The sequence below is a fragment of the Zonotrichia albicollis genome, chromosome 3 (genome assembly GCF_047830755.1).
Source record: "Zonotrichia albicollis isolate bZonAlb1 chromosome 3, bZonAlb1.hap1, whole genome shotgun sequence".
In the NCBI taxonomy this organism is placed as follows: domain Eukaryota; kingdom Metazoa; phylum Chordata; class Aves; order Passeriformes; family Passerellidae; genus Zonotrichia; species Zonotrichia albicollis.
Genome location: NC_133821.1, coordinates 25,479,666 through 25,503,396, shown reverse-complemented (window position 1 = coordinate 25,503,396; position 23,731 = coordinate 25,479,666). Strand labels below are relative to the sequence as shown.

The window sequence follows — 23,731 nt, the reverse complement described above, 5'->3', positions numbered from 1 at the left end:
CATCTGTCCCTAAGATGACAAGTGTTTGACCCAGCTACTGAGGCAGATGCATCCAGAGCCAAACTGCACATAGTGGCTCCATCTAAGAAAAGCAAAGCTGTTATTCTACCAGGAGGAAGATGCCTGGGGAACATTCCTCCAGCCTAGCATGTGCCATGAGCTGGGGGAAAAAGCTGGTGGAGTTCATTTCAAAAGGCAAATAAATGCACCGTGAGTGGTGGACCAGTCACTAATCCACCCAAGTCCTTCTAAACACAAAAGGTCAACCCCACATGCACTTTTTCTATCAGGTAAAATCAAGAATGCAGGTGAAATAGCACATGAAGTCATAATGCCAAGGAGACTTTTCCTAAACAGGGCATGATTATGTGGCTTCTGAGCTTAGCCAAGGATGCTGAGGTCAATACAAGTTGAGGGCCCTTCCCACTTTGCAGTATGGAGGTTGAACTACAAAGGATTCCTGTCCAAGGATAAGGATTCTTCTTCTTTCTAAAGAAAAGGATGTGGAGTATTGGCTAAAGGATGGAGTATGACAGCAATCAGTAGACAATGTGTTATTTTGTCATGTCAGATTTCCTCAGCAAAAGCAGCTCATGATGGTTTTGTGATGGAAGTTAAGTTAGAGAAAAACTGACAGAACTGCGATTTCCCAAAGGAAACAAAGCAAACGTAATCTACTTTGAAAAAAATCTGATTTTATTTTTGTATTGAAAAGACCTGTCAATTTAAATAGATGTTTATTTCCATTCATGGTCTCAACCAGTGCTGTGTGTTAACATTATACAGAACTGTATAAAAAGCCATCTGTGTTACATTGGTTAACATCCTAGAACACTGGGGGAGGGTTTGAAGCAGCTTAACATTAAAAATAGGATGTTCTCAAAAAACTTACAACTGATGCGGCATCTTCTATTCTAATTTTAAAGGAGCTAAAGCATTTTGCAAATACAATTCAAGTTATTTGGTCTTCAAAAAAACTTTAAAACCAGATTGCTTTCATAGCAGTATTGAAGCTGTCAGCTGAGCGAACACACACACAACACTCCCGTGTGTGCAAACACATACATGGAGAACCACACTGAGCACAACTGGAACACCCCATTCAGTATTTGGATTACAAATGTGTTCCTCTGAATCCATGATCACAGTTAATTTAAAATGCTAGTTTCTTTTTTTAATATATACATGGTTTCCATGGAAACCCAAGATTCTGCACAATCAACTGACATTTATTACTCATGGTGCTGTGAAGTTCTCTAGTGAAGGGGCCAAATTCCAAAACCTTTACTCAAACATGCACATATCTCACTGAAGCCAGTGGTCAGGGGAGAAGATGGTTTAGAAAAGGGGTTGCAGGGTCAAGATCTAGATTTGAAAAACCACATGACAGATTGTCATTTAAAAAAAGTTTTTAAGTCATTCTTTGGTTTATTTCCATGATTCCCAACACTGTCTGAAAAGCCCAGAGACAGTCACATGAGAAATCATAGCTCTAAAGCAAGCCCACAGCATTTTTAAGTCTTGTGTATTAAATGTTTAGAAGACTACAGGAATTCAGAGTACCCCTTACATTCATGTCCCCAAAAATCTCGTAACTGCTTAAGTGCATGCACTGAGGCACGACCGGCATGCCTGGAAATTTGTATTGTTCAAGTTAAGAGCAAATATAGCTGCAAAAAACCCCACCCACCTATAATTAAATGGTCATTACTAGCAATGCTATAGTGACTGTCTTGTTATTAAAGAAATGCAGACATGGTTTCTGCCCCTTTGGCTTCCTCAGCCAAAGGAAGCTGTCTGCTCAATTTAGAAAGGAAGCACATTTTAGGAGTCCAAGGGAGTTTAACATTTCCATGTTTCTGGGGTCAATTATTAATGTAAAGATGTAGACAAATGGCAAGTATATGAAAGCATCTCTCATACATTCCAAGGTTTGGAAGTCAAGAGCAGATCTTGACTTCCTTTTCCTTAAATGTTATGGTAGGCTTCGAAAACCAGTAAGAAGTAATATAACATTTCTATGGAAAGCAAAGTAGAACTAAGTCTAGCTAGCATTTGTATGCAAGCAGTTTTTGCTATGCTTAATGTAAGGCAGATTTTATTGCAACAACAGTTACCAGTCTGCTATAGGAAAAAACACAGGCAACTATACTCAAAGAAGGTGGCTGATAATTACTAGTGACAACTTCTATTTTTTAGAACAACTCAGCTTTAATGTACTTTCTGGAAACAGCATTTTCATCACTGGTTTTCACTTCCTTCCCCATCCCATGTTAAGTATCAAAAATCAAGACTGGATAAAATGAATTGTGGCTATTTACCAACCAACATCTTCTATTCCAATATTATTCTTAACTGGAACAAATATAAGTCATTCTTTATAACCTATTGCCACTGGTTGTTTATAAATATATGCTTGCTGCAATAAACATTGGTCATTGAAATATTCATCTGCAGTAACTACTTGGCACTAGGTTAATATACTTGTAAAGTTTAATGGAAGTGCTTCTGATGTACATACAAGCACTTAAAACATCAGACTTTTTAAAACTTAGTTCTGGGGCTTTAAATATTTATAGTTACAGTTTTCACAAGCATTTATGAAAGTATTAAATCTGTTCAATAAGTTCAGAGGCTCTTGTCTCCGCATATCTAAGTTTCTCCAACAATTACAGAATAGCTAATTTAACATTCTTGCTTCCTATGCTGAGACAACATGATACCAAAATTTAGTTATAAAAAGAGGCATTTTTGGTCAGGCTGACCCCCCCATCTGTCCCTTAACAAAAAGAAACACAGCTCAAACCTGTCTCCTCTCTCCAGAAAAAAGACACCTAAGGCCACAAATGTACACTTGCCAGAACATCAGGTGTTTCTCCATTTGTGGCAACTGTACATTCCCACTTAGAGAAGTACAGTCTGAAGGCCCCACCACCACCTTGAAGGATGAACCATCTCAGAAGTCTGCTCAGGCAGCAGTGCATATGAAACCACATTACATCAAAACAGTGTGTTAAAGTTATTCCAGCTACTTCAACTAGTTTTTAACAATGTTTAATCAAAACTCCTAGTTGCAGGAAAGAAAAAAACCCCAAACTTAATGTAGAGAGAGGCATAAAGATGCAAAGATAACCACCACAATAATCCAATAGCAAAAACTCCTGTTTAAAGGTTTTCTTATGCTAAAAAAGGCACACAACCCTTTGTGAACTAGAGACAAAAGCTAGCAGGACTACAGCAATAAACCCAGAAGAAAAAGCCTACCAGAATTACCCAATTGCCTACCAGGAGGGAACAATGAAGTAGACAGGCTGCTCTTGCTCCGTTTTGTTTGCAGGGAAGTGGTCAAATTTAATAGTCAAATTTAGCCACATTAAGAAACATTTAACAAAAGCTACCCCAAGAAACCAGAACAAAACCTGACGTTTGGGTCAAAAGGCCACAGACAGGCCCTTCCATAGCATGTAGCTGAGTGAGTTCAGAGATTGGCAATGAAAGAAAAAAGCTTTAGACATGTGATGGGAACAAGCTTTGGGATTTATCGAACAGTCACACCAAGCTTCTCCAGCACACGCACTCCCTTCTCTTGGTACTCTTGTCGGGTCATCCAGAAGTTGTCTTTGTCTTTCATGATGTCTGCTAGAACAGCACCCCCCAGAAACACCATGTGCTTCCGACGAGGGGGATCTTCGATTCGAATCTTAAATTTCTGAGAAGAATAAAAGAAATCATTACTAGGATTCTTGAAACAAAGCCTTGCAAAATAAAATTGGGCTTTCCGCCACAACAATGAAGTGGAAACTGTCTAGTGAGAAAAATGCAACTAAAAAACTGAAATGTTAGCACGGGGCACTCTGCGAACTTCTGGCTTGCACAGCTGAATAAAATAATGACTCTGAATTGCAAATTACACACAGCTACTGACACTTGCCCCAAAATTGTACTTTCAGTATATCAACAAAAAACCCAGGATTCAGAATACTGACAGAAAATTAGAGACCCAATTTCTGCATTTCAGGAACACTATTAAAAGTGAAATACTTCCTAATCTTTGATGGCTGAAATTATCAGAAGTAACCAGATCATCAAATCATAAATATTTCAGAATTATACCAATTTACACAATCTAAACCAGCTTAACTAATTAATATTCCCTTAACTTCGTCAGTGCTAAAGCTCTAACCTCAAGAGCTACAAAGAGAGTACAAAGCTATGACTGAAATACTGTCTAGGATGCAAAACATTTTGTTCAATTGAGTCATTCCACAGAAGACCTTCAGAGAACACTGTATTAAGAACCAGTGAAGTTCAATTCAGCTCACCATTAGAAACTCCACTCAAAGGAATTTTCAGTACAACACACTGTTACCTCTGTAACAACTGTGGCTGTTGCCTGCTTATCACAGTAACAAATGGAAAAGGGAAACTTACTCCACCTGAAAGCGTGTTAAGAGCCCTAGCCTCTCTCAGTTTTAAGTATTTCACTTGTAATATGAACCAAAATTTTCACAGACTGAAAAAAAAAATTTTTTTTTTACTCAATGACAACTTGAAGGCACAGAAACTCCTTAGCTTTGTTTAACCAACATTACAATATGTGTCCTGGTATTTCTCAGCCTATTTCACCCAAGACTTCGGGAATTACCGGCTACTAGCCGGGTCCAGAAGGTAACTTTACTGCAAGTATGTACCAAGCAAAGGCAGGGGCGTGAGGAAGGAGGGGCAGCGATGTCGCAAGCCGCAGGGAGGGCCGCCCGCAGCCGCCGTCATTTCTGGCCCCCTGGCTCCCCCTAGCGGGGACTCAGGGAAGCCTCTGCGCCCCCCGGCCGCAGCAGCCACCCCATACCCACCGAGAGCTTCTCCACGTCTCCCTTCAGAACTCGTTCCAGGTAGAGCTGCTTCAGCTCCCGCTCCAGTCGTGAAGGCAGCCCAGGGTACATGGTGGACCCTCCAGACAGCACAATGTGCTTGTAGAATTCAGACCTGACCCAAAAAAATACAGTTTTTGTAGTGTTGAACATTTTACTCTATACCTGTAAAGGTACCTGTACAGATAGGAGAGTAAACACAAATCTAAAAAACAGTCACTATGCAAAGACAGACTGCACAATTTCAGCAAACTTGCTCATGCTTTTCCAGAAAGCAGAAATAAAAAAATATTTTAAAAAGTGCTTTCAAGATTTTATCTTTGCTCATTCTTACTGAAATAGTTTCCAGACAACTGGTTAAGCTCCAGAAGCTTAGCCTGAGCCCCATTCCGAGCATACACCCTTCTCCCAGGAGCACACATAAGTGTGTAAAGCAAAAGATGTTACTCTGAAGACAGTTCCTGTGTCAGCCCCGCACCCAGACAAAGGATTCTAAATGTTCTGCTCGTACCTGGTATCAATGTCAGCAGCCTGGATGGTGTTGAACAGCAACTCAGCCACACCAACCCCTTCGACATTGATTAAGTGAGGCTGGAAGAGAGCCTCCGGTGCCTCAAACCGTTCTCCACCAACTTTGATAATCCTGCCATCTGGGAGCTAGGGAAGAAACAACACCATTGAAAAGACTACTTTTAGCCACTTGAATGCTAAAAAAAAACCAAGAGGAAATGACCTACATTGCTCCCAAATGTTTTAACACAGGAAATTGTTGATAATTGTCAGCACTGCAAGAAGTCATTCAGTAGTACTGAAAGAATATACAAATTCTTTAATCACTCTGCAATTCACTTGGAGACATCAGGGACCAGATATACCAATACTGAGATACCAAGTATTTCCTTGCAATACCAACTCCTAGTACCAATTTAAAAAATTATCTTACAAGCAAGAATAATCATTTTCTGCACATTTTTCCAACTGTGATCACAAAGTTTCCACTAAGAGCAAGTTCACCACTCCTGACACCAGATATCAGTCTCATGTCTCAGTGCTGCATGGATGAAGCTGAAACAATTTCATATGCTACAATAAGTCCACTTTCTCTACAAATTCCTGTACTATAATATTAAAACTTCAAAGATCTACAATGACAAAAGTGAGTACAAAGATTTACAGACAATCTGAAAAGAAAAAAGCCTGTAGAAGACTTTCCCAGAATGAATTAATTTGATTCTACAAGCCAAGAGGTGAGTGCTACTGCCAAGAAAAATTGTGAAGGAACGAAAGCTAAATGCTACCCAAATTTAAACCTAGGAAGTTTAGGACAAGGAGAGCTGTCTTGAGACACTCACCGTGTAGGATTCAACTAGAACCGTGGTCTCTAGTGCCAGCTTCTGCTCCTGCTCAATGTTGTATCCCACGTAACACAACTTCTCCTTGATCATGCGAACCGTCTCAAAGTCAGCAGAATGGTTGAAAGCGTAACCCCGCAGCAGGAGGAGCTGGAGGGAGCACAGCAGGTTAGCAGGAAATGAGAGGAACTCTAGATCTCAGTAGAGGGGTAGTACATTTAGACACATATCTCTGTTCACCTCCCTTTTTTAGTGGCAAATTTGGGTATTAAGAGAAATCCGTCCCAGTGTATCCATTATCCCCAGAAAAGCAGCAGCATTACTCCAAATGGGAAATTTTCTTCATTACAATTTTCAGCATAACCAGAACAAAGACAAATGAAAAAAAACCCAAAATAATTCTTGTCTTTAGAACTTCACTTCAGAACATTCCTGTATTCCCGGTTAACCATAAGATTTGTCAATCTAAGATGTTACTTATATTTAAAACTCCCAAACAAATGAATTGTCTATCAAACATGTTCTCTAATTATCAGGGAAGAATCACTACACTATTTTCCACACTGCAAGGAAGTCTTTCTGAAAACAGATGAGTAGAGCTGAGAGAATACAATTTAGCTTCCACTTTAGGTGAGAAAGCCAACTTTCGGGCTTTTCCTTCCTAAATATGGAGTAAATTCTGTTCCTACAAGATTGCCACTAAGAAAATGTGATGTCTCTGAATAACACTCATAAACACAATAAATATCATCACTGTGATTTAGATGAGGAAACACAGCAAGAATAGACTGAAGTAACACAGAGAATACAGGAGTTCTTAATGTAATTAACATGAATAATCAAGGGAAAATACACAGTGGCTTCTTGCTGTCAAGGGATTTTGACTTGAACTACAGATAGCATCACCTCAACCTTAAACCCTCTTCCCTCCCAGCTTACCTTAATGAGGTACCTGGTGATATCCCTCCCAGCGATATCTAACCGTCTCGTGAGGTGAGGGAGGGAGAAACCTTCATAAACTGGGCAAATGTGAGTCACACCATCCCCAGAGTCCACAACAACGCCAGTCAACAAACCTAAAAGAATGAGGGCAAGCACAATTTCACTGCACTTTCATAAACAGAGCAGAACAGCAGCAAGTTTAAGATATGTTTTTTACTGTAAACTAATACAATCTTTCTTCCCTCAGTCATCAGTAGATATTAAACTTCAGGTTTTCATAGTAACAAATGCTTTCATACATTTTTTTAAAAAATTATTATTTTTACCTAGATGTTTAGAACTCTATTACTCACAATTTATGTGGCATTTTAACATCTTTAAATTGCATTCTAATTAAAGGGAGTATCTACGCTCATTAAATACTTATTGGGGCACAAATTCCTCCACAGATTCAGTTGTGTAGTCTTATATTAATTTCTGAAATATTAAGAAATTTAGAGATATTCAAGCCACAAGTTTACCTTGTTAAATTCTTAGGACTTGTTGATTTTTACTAGTATACAAAAAACCAAATACTTTCATAAGGTAGAAAATATTTGGACTATATAGAACACACCTAATATTTCTTCACACAAGTGGCATTAGGCTGAAAGAGATCCACTTTCTTAGACTAAAAAAATCAACTCTTATGAAAAAAAGTTTACCACTAACTATTAAATTCTAAGCTATACAAAGCAGATATCATGAGCATGTAGAAACAGAAGTTTCTATACTTGGGGGCAAAAATCAATGATGAAAGTTGATCAGAAAACAGTTTTATAGTTTCTCACAAGCTCCCTAAAGCAAGAAACCATATTTTAAGGACAGACCTCAGAAGTGTACACTGAAATGAGGCACATCTCTGTATAACTTTAGCCACTACTTTAATTTTTGAAGGAATATAAATAAGTGCTGTAAAGAACTTTTTTAAAAAAAAAATTCAAAAAGCCAATGTTTGATTGATGTGCCCCTTGATTTTTACATCTTAGAAGGTCTTCAGCTTTGTTTTAGATTATGGTATGTAGAAACACTGCAGACTGCTCAAAGTTGTATCACATTCTGTTATTCACAAAGTAATTGAGCACTACACAGTAAGGTACATGTACAATTACAGCAGAATTTAAGACTGTAAATGTCAGGTACTTAAATATTTGTAAGGAATCAAACCAAAGAAAACCAATGGGGAAAAAAGGTAATAACAAAGATTGCAGCATACAAAATTACTATTCAGGTTTGCAAAAGTGGTTTTGGTTCAAGTAATTATATTGACTTTCATGGCAGAGCCACCCTTGCAGTACCCCACTGCTTTTGGTCCTGCACAGTGACACTACAGTGACATGTAATGGACATGGACATTTGTGTCCTGCTATGTGACAGCTCACAGATGCAAGGAGTCATGGTATTAGAACTGATGTGCTTGAGTAACTTCATAGAATCCTAGATGGACTGAACTTGATGGTAGAATTTCCATTTAATTCAGTCAGTCCATAATTTTCTGCTCAGGCTAAGGATCATTTCAATTTAGTTTATCTACAGCAAAAGACTCAACTTCACCCCCCCCCCCCAACAGTGTAGAAGTCACATGATCACCTTCTTGAAATTACTCTCTTACTCATGGTAAAAAGTTCTTCCTTTTTCAGAAAATTCAAAGTAAGCCATTAAGACTTGATGCCAAAGGAAAAATAATTACACCCTGAAAGAGTAAGAGTTTTGAGGAACACGGTTTTTTGCATTTATCCATGACAATAACACCAACAGTGGTATCTAAGAATAGTTCCCCACAACAAAAAGCAAGCTGTCAGTCAGACCCGAGTTTCCTTAGAGAACAGCATGGAATTAAGCCCAAGACACAGTGATGCCATGTTAGTACTTTGGCTCAGCAACACTGGAAACTAAAGAAATTTTAGGTTGATTTTGCCTACCTTGAGCATACAGAGTGAGAACAGCCTGGATGGCTACATACACCCCAGAAAACTGGTACGTCTCAAACATAACCTGTAAGATGAAGGCAAAAATCAGCTTCCAAAACAGGCCAAATACCTCAAAGAAATTTCATTGGTGTTTAAAAACTATATTTCTAGAATTTTGCATTTTTACTAGTCAAAAACACTTCCCAAGAATTTTCATCACACAAGATTCCACAGGAACATTAGAAACCTATGTGCTTTGGGACAGTAAGAACATTCAGTTCTGTATCTTACCTGTTCACACCAGACAAGCCAGGTGAGATATTCCACATCCATTAAGCAACAAAAGCAAACACAAGAAACCCACACATCAATTTTTGCAGCTTTACACAAATTTTTACTTTTCCAAAGTGCTTAATGAGTGGGAGGCAGTACTTGTAGACCAGCCAAGCAGTTCATTACTGAAGTGTGACCGGGGAATAAAATGTTTAAGATGTATGCTTTAAAACAAAGTTCAGGCATTTTTCATTCCTCATATTAAGCCATAGACTTTATACAACTGCACACTATGTCAAATAAAGACCAGATTCCTTCATATCTTAATCTAGAATGAGCCCAGTATCACAGGTTGCTCTCTGGACCTGGACCACTTTCTTCCCCTCTTTAAAGGGCAACCAATTACAAACTTTTAAATTTACTGTAAAATCCACTACAGAGAGAAGACTGCAGGTTTGCAGATTTCATACTGAAACAGGAAAAGTAACTCCTTGTCTTGTGAACTAGGTTCCGTAATCACTGAACTAGTTTCAGTTAAGAAGCAGAACAAGATTAAAGGATGCATAGTTTATCTTCTCTTCTTCCTAAACACAAGAAAAGGCCAAGTAAACAAATCATGCTGTACAGCAGTTTTCCCCTCAATAAGCTTTACCATCCAGGAAAAATGGATGAACTGATAATTCCAACAAATACAGCTTTGCTTTTGCTGTAGGCTGTTCTGCAGCCTTCAGAACCCTTCTGCAACTTCTAGGATTAGAAATGGATTCAATCCTAAGTGCTCCCACAGTTCAAGTAAAAGATATCTAAATATTTTTGAAGAAAAAAGCTGATGCCTGACAATTTTAGAATTCTGAACTATTTAAAGAACCTCCTCCGTTAGAACAGTGTGAAAAGGAACAGAAAGGGAACAGCTGAAAGGGCAGCAACTCAAAATAGAACCCCTTTGAGTAGTCATTGTCTAAACCCAACACTATTCCAATGGATACTTTCAAACAACCTGAGTGCTTATTAAATCAAAAAATAATGTAAGAAAAACTAAACTATCACCTTCATACAACAAAATCAATATTCAAATGGCACTAGTTACTGCCTACACATGTACCAAACCCTAAAGGCTTCTACAAAACCTTTCATAACCTTTGGGAGTGTTGTCATTCTTTCAAGAAAAAAAAAAAAAAGGATTCTCCTCTGCATTACTTTATTGGACATGGAAAATGCCTTGACACAGGGCTTTTATGTTAACAAATCTTGAGATATAAATACTGAGCAATATGTTTCCCTGAAAAGATTCTTCTTCACATAACAGCAGATTTTTGATTGTATGTTCTAACTGGGTACAGAAAGAATTAAAAACTGGGAAAAAATATAAGAAATCCTAGGTTGATTTAGATGGAAGTGACTGTGCTCAAGCATCTCTGCAGCTTCTTGATTTGCCACTACAGTCTGGCTGCTTCTGAGGCTGTTACACAATGAGAATGCAGCAGATGAAGACAAACAGTAAACACCCCATTAAGCTGAGGAGCAATTCTGGTCTTTTATGTGCTATGAAAGGAAAAGCACTTTTTAAACATACATTTTACAATACAGCTGACATGTGAACACTTGCTGCCTTACTATTGCAGGTGGCCCTGACAAAGTGATGGAATGAGGAGAGAGAATTACTGGAAACAGAATGAAGGACAGCATATATAATTATCTATCATCTTTATATGGTCCAGATGACTAAGCTTTTCTTCTAAAGCACTACTGCAATGTATTCCAAAATGCAGAGACATTATTATATTTACTGCAGGCTTTAGGAAGTATCTTCATTCAGTCCTCTGCCTCATACTGGGCTCACCTCCCTGGAAAGGAGGAGGCTACATAAAAAATGGAAGGAGCATACATTGCAGTTAAACTAAATATTCTAAGTTCTCATAACCTTGTGACCTTGTGCTCCATTACAAACATTAGTAGAAACAATGAGCTTCTGTGTTACTCAAATTTAAATTTACAAAAATGGATTCTAGTTCTCACTAATCTTCTGCAACATGATCTTTCAATGTTATTCTTGCATCTTGCAAGGTTAAGTATCTACGGTCTCTGGGGTAGTGTTAAAGAGGCAAATGGAGCAATGCAAATATTCCATCACAATTCAGAGGCCGTACTAGACTCTTGGATTTTTGGTATAAAATTATTTGGCACAAGAATAACTAAAATCTATCCTTTTGTATTTACCAGGAAAACAGAAACAAGAACATATTGTTGACAACTAAAAAGCAAAGAAGCCTGGGCAGGAAATAGAGCCATTCCAGTTACATGCAGGAAACCCAGAATAACCTGCTCTGCCTATACACCCAGCTGGCTGATATACAGTGCATGATATTACTAGTATTGCATTACCTGATACTTAGGTCACGGGACCTTAATGTCCACAATTGCTAAAAAAAATGCTGAATTTAGATTGCACAGTCTGATTTATTTTTCACCTAAGTTTTCCCAACTTTGCTAGACTTCATTTGCTCCCTGGTCACTGAAAGAAAGGATTACTCACTGCCAAGTTGCAGAAAGCACTACTGTAGCTGTGACATCAAAAGGATTTCAAAGAAAGGTGCTGATAAATGTAAATTTTTAACAGCCTAAGGAATGGTTTTGGGAAATATATATATACAAGTTTTATATTCAAACTTATATTAATTGAAAATACTATGATGCTTATGAGAAAAAAAATTCAACAAAACAGAAAACTAAACATTCTGTTCTCATCAAACATTATTGCTCTTCAAGCCTGAGTCTTCATCACAGGTAGGGCACCTAAACAATATATATTTGACAACCTACATTGAATACAAGATTCAGCTAGAGCTTAGATCACCCAGGGCAGCACTCTGAGCTTGAGGATGCAAGAACCAGGCTTTCCTTCTTAGAAGGCTTTCATTGATAATCCCTTGCACTAATTAAAGATTAGTGCATTGGCTGTCATCACACCTTCGTCTCAACCATTTCCAACAACACTGCTCCATCTGGTAAGCATCATCTAGCTCCAATCTCCTCTGCATTACTGGCTTATACAAGTCCAAGTCATTTAAAGTAATTAACATTCATCCAACAGCTAGTAATCAACGTATCCTGGGTATGTGAAGACAGACATGTATTTCCAATTCTGTGTTTTAATGCTGCTATTAATGCTTGAGACAAGAAGCCTGCTTACAGCCTGTGAATGAGATCAGCTGGTTTGAATTCAAGCACAGTAGCATTCATGCCTATGGCTGAGAACGGGTTTTGGTTAGAGAACAGAACTGCTTTGCTTCAGACAGCCACTGCATGTGGCTGGAACAAGGAATCTCTTAGCAGTGCTCCAATGTATATCAGCTGTGTATCAGCTCCTCCTAGACACACATACCTCCACAATCTTCTCCCTATTTTTAGTCGGATTCATGGGCGGCTCTGTGAGTAGTATTTTACAATTTTTTGTGTCAATATTAAGTTTTTCTGGACCAAAAGTGTAATCCCAAAGGTGCTTCATATCATCCCAGTTTCGAACAATGCCATTCTCCATCGGATAATTCACTTCCAGCATCGATCGTAACTCACTGGCTTCATCACCAACCATCAGATCCTGTAAAATTTTAACACAAAAACATGTCAGTGTTTACAAAACACCAAACTCCTCATGAATGACAGTGAACTGCTTCAGCCTGTGTCCAATGTGCTCTTAAACAATGCCCACATTTCTGAATCACTTGCAGGTACTTAGGAGAGAAGTAGAATATGTTTCATGTAATATTTAAATTTGGCTCTTACCCATCCCACAGCTTTTCCAAAATAAACATTATTAATTTGAGTTTTTTCAATTAACCTTAAAGAAACTAATAAACCTTGTCAGAGCTAGAGACTACAGAGACTTTTTAAGTATAGGTGTTTCTCCACTGACACCTTCAAAATTATTTTACCAAATAGTAATTTCTAAGAGCCGAGATGCAAAACAGCACATAAGGGTAGTAGGTGGGATTGGCAGAATATTTTTCCATGCATGTTGCAAATTTCTGTGCACAATACCAAAAAAGGAATAATGAGTGGTGAATAAGCATACCGAACAGGAGCAAAAGCAAATAAGAGATTATAAATTCCACACCAGACATTAAAAGAAACAATGGTTTACATATTGCCTGTGTCAATAGGGTGTGAAGAGACACATCTGAATATAAAATATAACCTCATCTGTTCCTTGCCAGAAGTCCCAAGCCAGAAACCCCAGAAATGCATTCTTGCACAAACACAACCAACTAATGCAATTTGTATAGTCATTTCACACTGATTAAGCAATCTGTTTATTAACGTTAGTTATGCAAACACTGCACATTCAAATTAGTAGCATCACATCTTCTCCTTTCCCACGTATTTCCCACAGGAAGTATGCACAGTAACATCTTATCTTTGCTCCTCATTATATCCCATACTTTCCTAAAGAAGCCTGAACTGACTCACTTGTACTTAGGCTGTAAAAACATATTTCTAGGTACCATTAGTTCTGTGTCCATAATAATATTAATTGGAGGGAAAAAAAAAAAGAAAAAAAAAAGAAAGAAAAGCCAGCTGCTTCATCCAACCATATGCCACGACACTTTGCAGTTGCTGTGGCACAGTGGAAGTGAGGGTTATACTATTCAATGCCAGGGGAAAAACAAGATGCACAAGAAAAAATCTGGCATGTGGTTTATAATGCCTATTTTAGAAGTAACCTAAGCAGTTGCTGTTGAGTACATAAAAAGGAAGTAAATTGAAAATAGTTTAAGTGAAACCATTCCTCTTTCACCCCCTCTCCCTGACAAGGTGTTTTATTTGTTTTCCCTTGCACAGCAGATCACAGTTCAGCTCTTGACTGTACAGAATACAAAAGTCAAGACTCCAACACTCTCAATCCAAAGCACTCTGGTGAAACCATACTGTGAGAACTCCACCAAGTAGCCACATTACTCATGAGAATTTAAGACAACACAAACTCCACCAGTTAGAAGAATCAGCAATCAGAAGCCTTTTTTGTGCACTGCTCTTCGAGGCTCCAAGCTGCCCAACAGGACACAGCCCAGGAAAAGCTGCTATTCAAAGGTGCAAAGCGAAAGTTGCACAAAACTTTCACATCCTTTTAAAACAAAGCTAAAGGGCAGAACAATTGTTCTCTCTTGAGAACATCAGCACTAGCACACTAACAAACACGTACACTTGGCAGTTGAAGAGCAAGAAGGACAACACAACCAAATCTGCAGAGAGGAATCAGAATCGTGGCATCCAATATTTCCACCACTTCAGTACTCAGTAATATCTGTCTAACTGAAATCTGAACATTTCTTCAAACTCTTGGTTTGTTAGGTTAAATAGAGCAATTTCTACTGTTAAAGATGCTGAGTTCACGTTGATCTTCCAATGTTATTCTTGCATCTTGCAAAACTACATGTTATGTAGCATTTAAAAGCAATACATAAAATATTCTCATTAATTAGTTGCCAGTAAACCAAAGCAATGAACAATGTCCAAAATAAGTATGTATTCAAATGTAAAATGTAAGACAAGACAAAACAATGAATAGCATTTAAAAAATAACATAACAGCTACTAGGTCTCATCAAGCAAAAATGGTAAACAAAAAGCACAGGGGCACCTCACTTACCATCATTTTGTTATTCTACTTCAACAGGTCAAGAAAGGTGAAGAAAAGGTAGAAGCAAGAAAGTCAGAAAAGGCCTAAATGAAATTCTCAAATTATTTTAAGTACACAATAGAATTAGGCTGCAAAGAGATGCATGTACAGCAGGAAATGATCTGAGTTAGTTTAGTTAGGGCCAAACTAACAGGACATCAGATTAAATTGTCTCTTTAAAGGAAACTATTGCTACATGTCAGTGGCAAGTCATGTTTAGGCTTCCTAGACTGCAAGCAAGATCAGTGTATGTGCCTATCTCTCATAAATAGGAATCTGTGTATAAATATTCTGTAACAGTGGAGTTTTACCCTGGGCTAGGTGTATATCTGAACTAGACAAGACTCTGCACAGGACAATTGACTAGCTCTGACAATTGTTAAATTTAAATTTTATTTTAAAAATCCACTTAATATATTCAAGAACTGAAAACTACTCCTCAGTACTGACTTATTAATACCCCCTGCTGCAGACTAGTAAGTCAGGAAAAGCCCAGAGCAATATCTATGCTTCTGGATTTAGCTGCAATTTTAAGCAAAATAATCCCAGTAATGAATGAATTCCTGAGAAGGAAAAAAAGCTATATCCCTGCTGCTAGCTGAAATGAGAATCCATAAGCAAAATGTGGTCAAAGCAACTTGGAATTGGTAACTTGATGGATGATAACCACTGTTTTGATCAGCTTCCAGGCTCCTTTCACAGCATTTCTGAATTCCACAGGAGTGTAGTTTTCCTCAATAGTTTTGAAAAGTTAAACTGAAAATCTCCTTGCCAGCTTCCCTTACTCAGTTTTAAACTTATCCCAGAAGAACTCACAGTGTATGCATGGAATTAAATTTTGGCATAAAACTCATCTGCTAAAATGCATTTTTTTTTAGGAAATCTGCAAGACTCTCATGAAGAAAAGCAGCACTTACACTTATCAAGTCTTTCTACTGTATTATCCTACTGGGATACCCAAAGTGCCTGTGGCAGAGATTTCTCCTCCTGATACACTGCCTCCTTAAGAAAGGGTTACAAGCTGTTAGGCAAATCATATAAAGCTACCAGAAACAATCTAGACACCGTTTATATTCTTTGAACCTACATGATCTATGCTCAAGCAGAAGACCAGCAATGCATGCAAAATGATTGTTTACAGGTTCTTTTGCTGATCTCACAGCAATTACCAACTTCTACATCCTATCTTTTCAATGCACCACTGTTATCTGTAACAATATTAAATTATCAGATAATCAAGAGGATACCAAAACTGATGGGGCAGGCTGTATTGAATCAGCTAGAAAGAAAACATGATTTCAACAGAGAGATTTCATGCAAGAAAATTCTGGAGGGAGTTTACACTCATAAATCACTGCATAATTTCATAAAACTTTACCAGGACTTCCTTTAAGGAGACTCCTCACATTAAGTTCACAAAGATACCCAAAGAAATACCTCTACCCAAATCTTACTAGAGAAAGGATTATTTTCTGTCTCCTTACAAAAAAATCCTCTTTATTGTGAAAGGGAAAGATGTCTATCCTCTAAAACAAACTGTCCTAGCTGATACAAGGTAAAGCACTATTGAGGTAGTAAAGAGACAAACCCACAATCACATTTTGGGAAGCTCTAGCACCTTTCAGCCTTTTGACTTCATTGTATGGCCTTCTGCTGATTCTACAACCATTTCACAGGCAGAAGCAGAAACCCAACAACTCAAGTTCTCCTTGTCAACGACAGAGTTCTGAAAATAAGGAACAAGACTGGACTGATTTTTTTTTTTCCTCTTCCTAAACTGCTGCTCAGAACGAATAAGGAAGGGCAAACTGAACTCCTGTTATGTGTGGTCCTACCTAACCTTCACTGGCCTAAGTGGGCACTTCTACAGTTCTGATTGCCTCCTGCTTCCCCCTCACTATCCAACTGGAGCTTGCACCATGGTCTAGTAAGGCTGTCATTACTTTACCTGACCAAGAATCCCTCTTTCAGCTGGATCAGCTCACAACATGCCTGCACAAGCAGCATGACCAGCACAAGGTGAGAATTGTGTGGCTAGAAGCAAGAAGTGAGGATGTGACCACAGCAGGGCCAAGACATTTACCAAAGCCTATATAGCAGAAGCAACTAATAACATTTGAAGTGTTACTCTCTAATTACAAAATAAGTGAAAAATTATAGCTCCCTGGACATTAGAAAATGAATTCTCCAACAGTGGTTCTCCCCCCATGCCTTGGAATAATGCCCCAAGACAAAGCAGCCTGAACAGAGCCTCTCCATCTCTAACTGGTGTGGAGCACCTACATCCATCAACATCAAAAGGAAAACGAAAACCATAGAAACAATGAAACGCAAACACAGCCAAGGTTAAACATCTCATACAAGATCACAGATGATCAACTCTGAGTAGAAAGCAAACCATACAGAAAAACCTGGAAGCTCCAGCAGCTCTTCAGCACTGTCTCAAAATCCCACACGATAGCTTGGTGACAGTCAGTCACTTCTGTCTGATTTCTGCCTTCTGATCTTGACACCATTTGCATTATTGGCATTTGAAGCCCCTTTTTGCCCAGAACCACTCAAGCCCTACCTGCTGCCTCCTCAGGTGCACTATCTGAAGGCCTCCAGTGCTTTAGAGCACCCTCTTCTTAACTTTGTAGTTTGTGACAGGCTAAAATCCAATACAGAAATTAATCAAGAGATACTGAAACAGCATAAAAGGGAGTTAAGGAAAAAACATTTCCAAACATTACACAAGTCAAAAGCTGCCCTAAATATTTTTATCTGTCAGAAAGAAATAACAATAAAAAAATTTACCTTGATTTCAATGTTTCCTACTTTAGCAGTTGATCTTATAATGGGTCTGCCAACCAAAGCTGGAAAAATGTGCTCAGGAAAATTCGAACCTGCATAGCCACATTTCACAAACTGAAAAGGAAGAAATAATTTTATTAGAATATGCATTATTTTTGTTTACAAATAGAAACCTGGTTTGGGGTAAAAAATTAAAAGTCCAAATTTAAGAGCATGTACCCCACTGGAAACCAAATTAATTTATACTTGCAAATCAATTTTACACATTTTAGACGATGCATAGATTTTTAAAACTGAGTAAAAGTATTTTCCAGAATGTTTTCTGAATCAAGACTATCAGATTTTTGAGAAACAGTTTAAAATGAATAGGTACATTGCAAGGTGTAAAAGAGTCCAGTGTCTGAATTTGGATTTCCTGCCACTCTATTAAAAAATCCTCTAGCAACCTGAAATCTGTAATTTTGTAATGGATCACCTTATAATGAGTACCCAATGAAACCTAATTAAATCACCTCTCCAATTAGGACACATGGTAGCATAATGAATTACACACCAGAAAAAAAAGCCCCAAAAGCTTGTGAATTTAAGTTTTGTACTCTTGTAAAAAGTGCTCAAATGTGAACTAGCAATTCAGCCAGATTTCTCAAAGTTTCGTAATTTTGAAGCTTTCCTTTAAGGATAAAGTCTGCTGCAAGCACTTCTAAAACCAACAGCACAACCAAAACCTCAGATGATGGCAGTTCACATCAAACAGGATGAAAAGAGTGTTTATTACCCAAATATATACAAAAGGAAGCTTTATATCACTGGGTCCAAGACAGTATACACACTAAGAAAACGATGACAATTTACTGAAGAATAAAAAAATATATAGTTGCTAGAGGAAGTTCAGTTGTAAAATGTGAACTTTAAATGTGCCAGCAAGACACTTAGTTCATAGGGATCAGCAAGTTGTGCTCTTCAGCTCTCCTATTTTGATAGGGCACTTTCATGTACCATACCCTACTGTTCTGCCTGCAGCTCATACAGAGAACACTCCTCTTTTACTCTGATGCACGGTTTGCACACCGGGCTATATTAACATGCCAGAACAAAAACATTTTCATCTGCAAAATCACCCAAGCACTGAGGCACAGCAGCAGTAACCCAGCACCCCGGGATCCCTGAGTTGGAGGGACCCTCAGGAGCTGTCTCATCCAACACTGGGCTCAAATTCAAATTCAAATTCAGTCACTGCTGAATTCTGAGCAGCTTGCTCAGGCTTGGACCAGCTGGCTGCTGGGAACCTTTAAGAACAGGCCATTCACAGACTCCGTGGGACCCTGTCCCAAAATGTAATTATCCACTGCAGCTTGCATTAAAAGCCATCTGGTAGAATTTTCCAAATATTCGCCAAGTTTTCTGAAGCAAGGTCTGAAGACTGCCACTGGAACAATTATCCCAGCAAAGAGCACAGCTAATTGCAGCTGAGAGGAATTCTGTCATTACACTAACGGTAACATGAAAAGTCACTTGTGCTGCTGCTCGTAATTATTCACCTTACTGCAGTAAAAAAGGGCACCTGCTGTGGAAAGAAATTTAGAGAGCTGGTTACAGACAAAACCAATAGATATTTTAATTAAAGCTAGGGTAATAGAGGGGAGAAAAAATTTGGGTTTTTTGACCCTAGTTTCTTTCACTCCTTCAGTGCTTGCCTTCCAAAGGCAGAGCTGTTTGGAATACCTGAAGAATGACACTGTGTACACAACTCATTTCACTCATTCTACTTCAAACCCAGAATCCTCTGAAAAGGCAAGTAGTATAACCAAAAAAATTGATAAATAAGGCCAAATCTGCCTAGGAGTTGCATAGATTTAATCTGTGCATTCAAGAATGCAGTGCTGCTATGAGAAAGCAAAGAGCAGCCACAAGCACTTCTGGATTGCATACCTGAATACACCAGTATATCAGAAGTAAAAGGATAAGAAATATCTAAATAAATCTTTAGGACTTAAACTCCTGGAACACCCCCTCAAGAAGCTCCACTACTCAAATTTTTAAACCCCCTGTACTTATACAGAAACCCTGATGTACGCAAGCAAAACAACTACTGCACAAAAATCAGCAACCTTTAAAACACCTCCCAGAATCACATACAACTACACTGACCTACAAACTGCTGACCTACAAAACCACAAAAATTCTTACTATTTGATATGAATAGCAACTTCCAGCCTCTTTTTGCATTAAGATCTTGATGCATCTTCCTCGGAAATTAACAAATTCTAGGTTTTAAAATCAGACTGTCATTTCTCCAACCAGCCTAAAACACAATCAAAACCAGATTTAATTGATGTAAACTACAATGACCGAGAATAAGCTTGGACATTCACAGTCTGTTTCCCACCTCTTTCTGGCCAGAACAGAGAGCCTTAAAAATTACATTTGACAATGTTTGATAAACTCTGCCACAGATAGAAAGGACAGAATTTTAACTTGCCTTCAAATATGAAATTTCTCCTTCCAGTCTACATAAAAATTTGGGGAAGATCAGAACAAGTGAGCCTTCTTTGTCAGCTTCCCCATCAGTGGGGACATCCCCACTGTAGTATTCTCCCTGACACTATCCTGAATATTCAGCTGGTTCAGTTGGTTTGTGATCACCTAACATTGCCTATCATGGCTGAAGAAAAGGCTCGGTAAAACCACCCACAGGATTATGCACAGATCTGTACAATAACAGACTTTGGACTCTCAGATTTTTTTTTTTTAAGGGGTACAGGAAACATAAGATACCTCTCCCTCTTGTCCCTTACAGAAAATCCTTCAAAATCTTCAGGTAAATGTTATGAACTGCAGTAATCTGGAGCAGCTTCTCTTTTCTAAGGCCCAACATTAAACACTCAGTGTTCTGCCACTCTCAGTTTGAAACTCTCTAATGTAAGTACAGTGCACTTGTTTCTCTTCCACCTCTTGCCACGCACACCCCTCAAACCAATTATTGAACAATTTCAGTACAATGCTCAGGTTTCCAACAATAACACAAGCACTCCATGAATTTACCCATTTCTGCAACAACTAATTCATCATTTGTTTTTGCACACATTTGCTATACATTCAGAATGTTCTAAGAACAGATATTTAGCCTGCCTGTGTGCAAGATCATGTATGTAACAATTTTTACCATATATAGTTTCTTCTCCATTTCACTGTGGTTTATAGCGAGTCTTTCACTTCCTACTGAGTCATCAAACACTAAGAACTTGCATGTATAAGTGTTCTTTCAAACTAAAAGAATGAGGAAGCTTGCAAACAAGTCACGTGACTGGTTTTAAAATGAATACTAATATTCTTATCACATCTCTGTGCTTGATCCCTTCCACTGATACAACTCTCAAACAAAAACCCTAAATACAGTTACAGCAATTTTACAGGCCAATGAGTAACTTTCTGTTTGGCCTCTAACAATAAAAATGCACCTCTAACACTCCAGACCCTTGAGGTGCCATTGCCTGCCTCCCACACCACATGTTGCAAGAACTTCCTTCGAGTCACTCACCTCTTCCTCAAAGATAGGCTGCTGCCTATCATCAGAAGTCCTGCTGCAGCCTAACAAGGACAGTAAATTTCAAAGACAAGCCTAATCTTAAAAATTCACCTGATTTTTCCAAAGATATTCTCCATTTTTTATCTATAAGTTTTCTGACACCTGTAAAGAGATTTAATTTCAATCATGCTTTTAAGTGTGAGATATTAGAAATAACTCTAAAATAAGACATCTCTTGTCACATAGGCAAAATATTATTACCAAAATACAGGTTTGACAATATAGAACTACTTGATATCTCAACATGTAACTGAGACTCAAAAGTTTTACTGAACGGAATTTTTGTCCAGCTTCGTTATCCCAATTCTCGTCCAATTACCCCAAATCAGTATGAACATTCTGAGTTGATGGATTTCACAATTCCTCCTGACACCCTGCTCTCCCACCCAAGGAGCTCTGTGGCTCCCAGACACACAGTGCTCTGCCCAAAGGCTGAGACAGCCCAAAGCCACACCAGCTGAAGTGACATAGGCCCCTCCTCTGGCACCAGGAAGGCACCTTCCACTCTTGTGGTTATTTATATCCTGCTGCTCCAACTCACCGAGGAAAAACCCTATGGATTCAAGATGTCTCTGGAACTCACAGCACACACAGATACCCAGGTTGTAAAGAAATGTGTGTAGCACACCCAGCTTGGCAAATCTGGTTGGAAAAATTGCATTTGCCCCCTGTGTCACACCTGAGAGCAGCCAAGGCACAACACTGCTGTCACCACCAATACACTAAACATTTTACACCTCAGTCATTATTGCCATATAAAGGACCACACCAATGGATGAAGCTCTGATTTTATTTTTTTTTTTAATTTGGGCCTCCCAATAGATAAATAAACCCCAACAACAAAAAAAACCCTCAAACTAAAAACAAACAAACCATAAAGCAGCTTCCATATCCCTTTGTAACAAGAAAATGCTATGCTATCTCTTCTTCTTTCGTTTTTCTAAATGATAGTGCAAAAAGCGCCCAAAGGCTCTGAACTCTAACCCTATTAAAGATAATTTTTGTATATGAGGGTTAACAAAGACATCAAAACTGTCAAATCCTGAACTGTCAAATATGATGCTCTTCTTTCTGAACTACTCTAACAATTTCAGATACTAATTGTAAAATCCTCTAATTTAGGACGCTGAATCTCTAATAAAATAATCCTTTGTCTCAACTATTCTTTCCTAGGCTTATTAAAAAAATATTTATCACAAGTATTCACATATATAAAAAAAAAACCTTGGTTTTTTGCCATTCAAGAGATCTTAATGCACCACCACTTAAGGTAACTCTCCACATAATATTGCTTTACTAGGGGAAACCCTAGACCACTAAAAAAAATTAACAAGGGGAAATATCCCCCGATAGCATCAGATCTCTTCCTGCTTTAAAATGGTATCTCTTTCACTTCCTGCCAAGGTGCCTCACAGCCTGACAAAAGGATGGGTTTGCCTGCACGCTGACGGAGGCCAGGAAAGGTAGAAAGGATAGGAAGAAAACTTTTCATTTTAAAAATGCCAATTTGGAGGTACCTGGCAGATTAGAGAGGTATTTAGGAAAAGACGATGCTCTATTTTGAACAGCAGCTGCCAAAAAGAAAAAATCAAACAAAAAACCCCCAAACATTTCCGTAAGCGAATAATCCTGCAGACGCAGGACACATCCTAATTGCTCAGTGCAGAATGCGCTCATTCAGAATTTTTAAAAATCGGTATTTTTGTCTAAACGCGCGTTGCTCCATGGAGACCCGCTCAGGTCACGCAGAGAAACCAGGGTATTGACGGCAGAACGAGATCGCGGCGGGGCCGGGGGCGGGCAGAGCAGCCGCAGCCCCGCACAGCGCCGGCGGTGCCCGCGGTTCGGGAGCACGGGCACACCCGCCCGAGGGCCGCCGGCCCCCCCGCCCATTCATTCCGCGGGCCCGCCGGAGCGCCGGGATGGCGGCCGGGCCCGGCGGCGGCGGCAGGGCCGGGCGGGCGCGGCCCGCGGGCGGTGCCGGCAGGAAGCCGGGCCGGGTCCGGGGGGAGCCACCCGGCTTCCCCTTCCCCTCCGCCCCGGCAGCAGGGCGGGTCCCGGCGCCGCCCGCAGAGACTCACCCCGGTGCCGTTGTCGCACACGACCACCTTCCTGCCCAGCGTGTCCATCGCTGCGACACCGACACGGCTCCGCACCGGGACCGACACCGACCGCGCCACCGGCACCGCCCCGACCTCCGCCGGGCCCCCCGAGCGCGCCGCCCGCCGCGCGCGCACGCCGGAAGCCGTCAGCGCGCGCCGCCGCCCCGCCCGCCGCCGGCCCCGCCCCCGT

The 23,731-nt window shown here is 39.4% G+C and overlaps 1 protein-coding gene across 3 annotated transcripts; it reads right to left on the bottom strand.

Annotated features, from left to right (window-relative positions):
• Positions 1-675: 675 nt before the first annotated feature.
• Positions 676-23,697, bottom strand: ACTR2 (actin related protein 2). 3 transcript variants are annotated; one of them, XM_005489392.3, is made up of 10 exons: positions 23,521-23,697; positions 17,857-17,967; positions 15,031-15,045; positions 12,767-12,982; positions 9,124-9,196; positions 7,160-7,296; positions 6,221-6,370; positions 5,380-5,525; positions 4,851-4,983; positions 676-3,709 (listed from the first exon to the last, which is right to left on the bottom strand). In XM_005489392.3, exons 1-10 carry the CDS (start codon positions 23,566-23,568, stop codon positions 3,539-3,541), a joined length of 1,200 nt encoding a protein of 399 aa, XP_005489449.1. In that variant the 5' UTR covers positions 23,569-23,697; the 3' UTR covers positions 676-3,538. The 3 variants fall into 3 exon arrangements, with proteins under 3 accessions (XP_005489449.1, XP_005489450.1, XP_005489451.1); XM_005489393.4 differs by lacking the exon at positions 15,031-15,045 and having other exon boundaries at positions 23,521-23,696; XM_005489394.4 differs by lacking the exon at positions 23,521-23,697 and having other exon boundaries at positions 15,031-15,048.
• Positions 23,698-23,731: the final 34 nt, after the last annotated feature.

Coding starts and splice junctions, on each gene's coding strand:
- ACTR2 (XM_005489392.3), bottom strand. CDS start 23,568: ATGGACACGCTGGGCAGGAAGGTGGTCGTGTGCGACAACGGCACCGGG. Junction 17,968..23,520: donor TGTGCGACAACGGCACCGGG/GTGAGTCTCTGC, acceptor CTTCCTTTTCAG/TTTGTGAAATGTGGCTATGC. Junction 5,526..6,220: donor TTCTAGTTGAATCCTACACG/GTGAGTGTCTCA, acceptor TTTCTTCCCTAG/CTCCCAGATGGCAGGATTAT.